The sequence below is a fragment of the Hydra vulgaris genome, chromosome 13 (genome assembly GCF_038396675.1).
Source record: "Hydra vulgaris chromosome 13, alternate assembly HydraT2T_AEP".
Classification (NCBI taxonomy): Eukaryota; Metazoa; Cnidaria; class Hydrozoa; order Anthoathecata; family Hydridae; genus Hydra; species Hydra vulgaris.
This window is the reverse complement of record NC_088932.1, coordinates 5189063-5191047: the sequence shown is the minus strand read 5'-3', so window position 1 is coordinate 5191047 and position 1985 is coordinate 5189063. Positions and strand designations below refer to the sequence as shown.

General features: G+C 33.9%; 1 protein-coding gene across 1 annotated transcript; it reads right to left on the bottom strand.

The window, feature by feature from the left end:
• Positions 1 to 1061: 1061 nt before the first annotated feature.
• Positions 1062 to 1985, bottom strand: LOC136089566 (uncharacterized). The gene has a single exon (XM_065815617.1). It carries the CDS (start codon positions 1983 to 1985, stop codon positions 1062 to 1064), a length of 924 nt encoding a protein of 307 aa, XP_065671689.1.

The window sequence follows — 1985 nt, the reverse complement described above, 5'->3', positions numbered from 1 at the left end:
AATGAAACTGCTGAAAAACTTGTGTGTGTCCGGACAATAAGAAACCATTTGATGGAAGCTGGACTTAGAGGGCGTGTAGCTGCCAAAAACTGTTGCTAAGGAAAGCAAACAAGGTGAAACGACTACAATGGGCTCGCAAACATGCCAAATGGACAATAAGTCATTGGAAAACAGTAGTATGGAGCAATGAGTCCAAGTTTGAATTGTTTGGCTACAACAGAAGAATATGAGAAGCAGATATAAAGAAACGTGGTGGTTATTTTGATGAACGCAAAGTTTGAAACTTGTGCAAACTAATAAAGACCTTATAATTTAACTTTTTAATGTTTATTTTGTTTCCTATTTGTTTACAAATATTTGTGAAGAAACTAAATAAAGTATGTTTGATGAACTAATTTGTAGTTTCTTTATTCTCTGAGATCGAAAAAAAATATAAACGAAAATATAATTGATAGATTTAATAAAATTTGATAGATTTAATAGAATTATAATTGATAGATTTAATAGAATTACTGTTTTTTCATCACTTGTCTCAAGTTAATTGCCGGTAGTGTATATATGTATATATATTAAATCTAAAACTAGTATTACATATACTAATAGTTTAAAAACAATAATACATGCAATGATTTGTCAGAAATAGCTTTTACTTGTACTAATGATTTTAAGAATAATGGAAATTATCTTGTGATAACCATACAGGAACTGTGTATTTACCAGGTGCAATATATGTTTTTTGCTTATCCATTTGATTATCTATATTATAATACAAATAAAACATTATTATGAAAGAACAATATGTATTTATTGACCATTTAAAGAAACTGGACATAAATAACTTATACTTAAATGTTATACTTAAATGTCAATGTTTTGTTGAGCCACCTTTATCCGCAAGAAGAGCTTTAATTCTGCGCCGCATGCTGTCAATTCAGGACTGAACCGTCTCCTGCATTTGAGGATGATGACTTCAAATATTCTTTTTATGAGTTGATGTTTGTTTGTAATGACATCTTTAGCCACTTCTCTTTATATCAACTCCCAAACGTTTTCTATGGGGCTCAGATCCGCGCTATTATTATATTTTGCTCTGCCAAAAAAGCCTTGACAGATCGAGCTGTTTGGCAAAGAGCTCCATCTTGCTTAAAAGTGAATGGTTCCACATTTGGAAACCATTCTTTGAGCTGCAGAATCAACTGATTTTGTAAGACATTTTTGAACTGGTCTTGCTTCATCATACCATTTACTACGTCCAGACGTCCAGTGCCTTTGCTGCTGATGACTGACCAAATCATCATTTTGATAGGGTGCTTCACAGTCTGAACAACACAGTCAGGATGAAATTTCTCTCCGTGACGACGACGCACAAACTGAGCTTTGTTCTGCAATTTCAAATGTGCTTTCATCACTGAAGCAGACCTGTCAAAAATAGTAACAAAAAACACTGAACATTTGTGCTGGTCTTCTGTCGTCATAAAAAAAGTTAAATACATTATTTGTGAAGAAATTGTAAAGAAATTGTAATAACTTACCGATCTTCTGAAGTCCAGATCTTTATCATGGAACTGTTTGGCCCACGTCAGACGCTTTGCTTTTATTGAAGGTGTTAACTTGGGCTTCCTGGCAGGGCGGCAGGCCTTAAAATCTAAATCTATTAATTTTCTTCGAACAGTGCGTTCAGAAGCATTCACATTAACACCTTGGAGTTGCGATGTTATCAGTTTTGTGATTGCAAATCTGTTTTCAAAGCAAATTTTCTTTAAACATTGTTCTGCTGTTGGAGTGAAAATAGGCTTTCTGCCGCATTTTTTCTTTCGTTTTGCGATCAATTCTTCCCCTGACTCAATTTTCTGTTTTATGCGTCGTATACTAGCTTCAGATATCTCCAATCTTCGTGATATTTTGCGATTTGAAAGTAATTTAGCATTCACAAGGGCCTTTATTTCAGCTTTTTTGCCTCGTGTAAGATCGGCTTTTTTACCCAT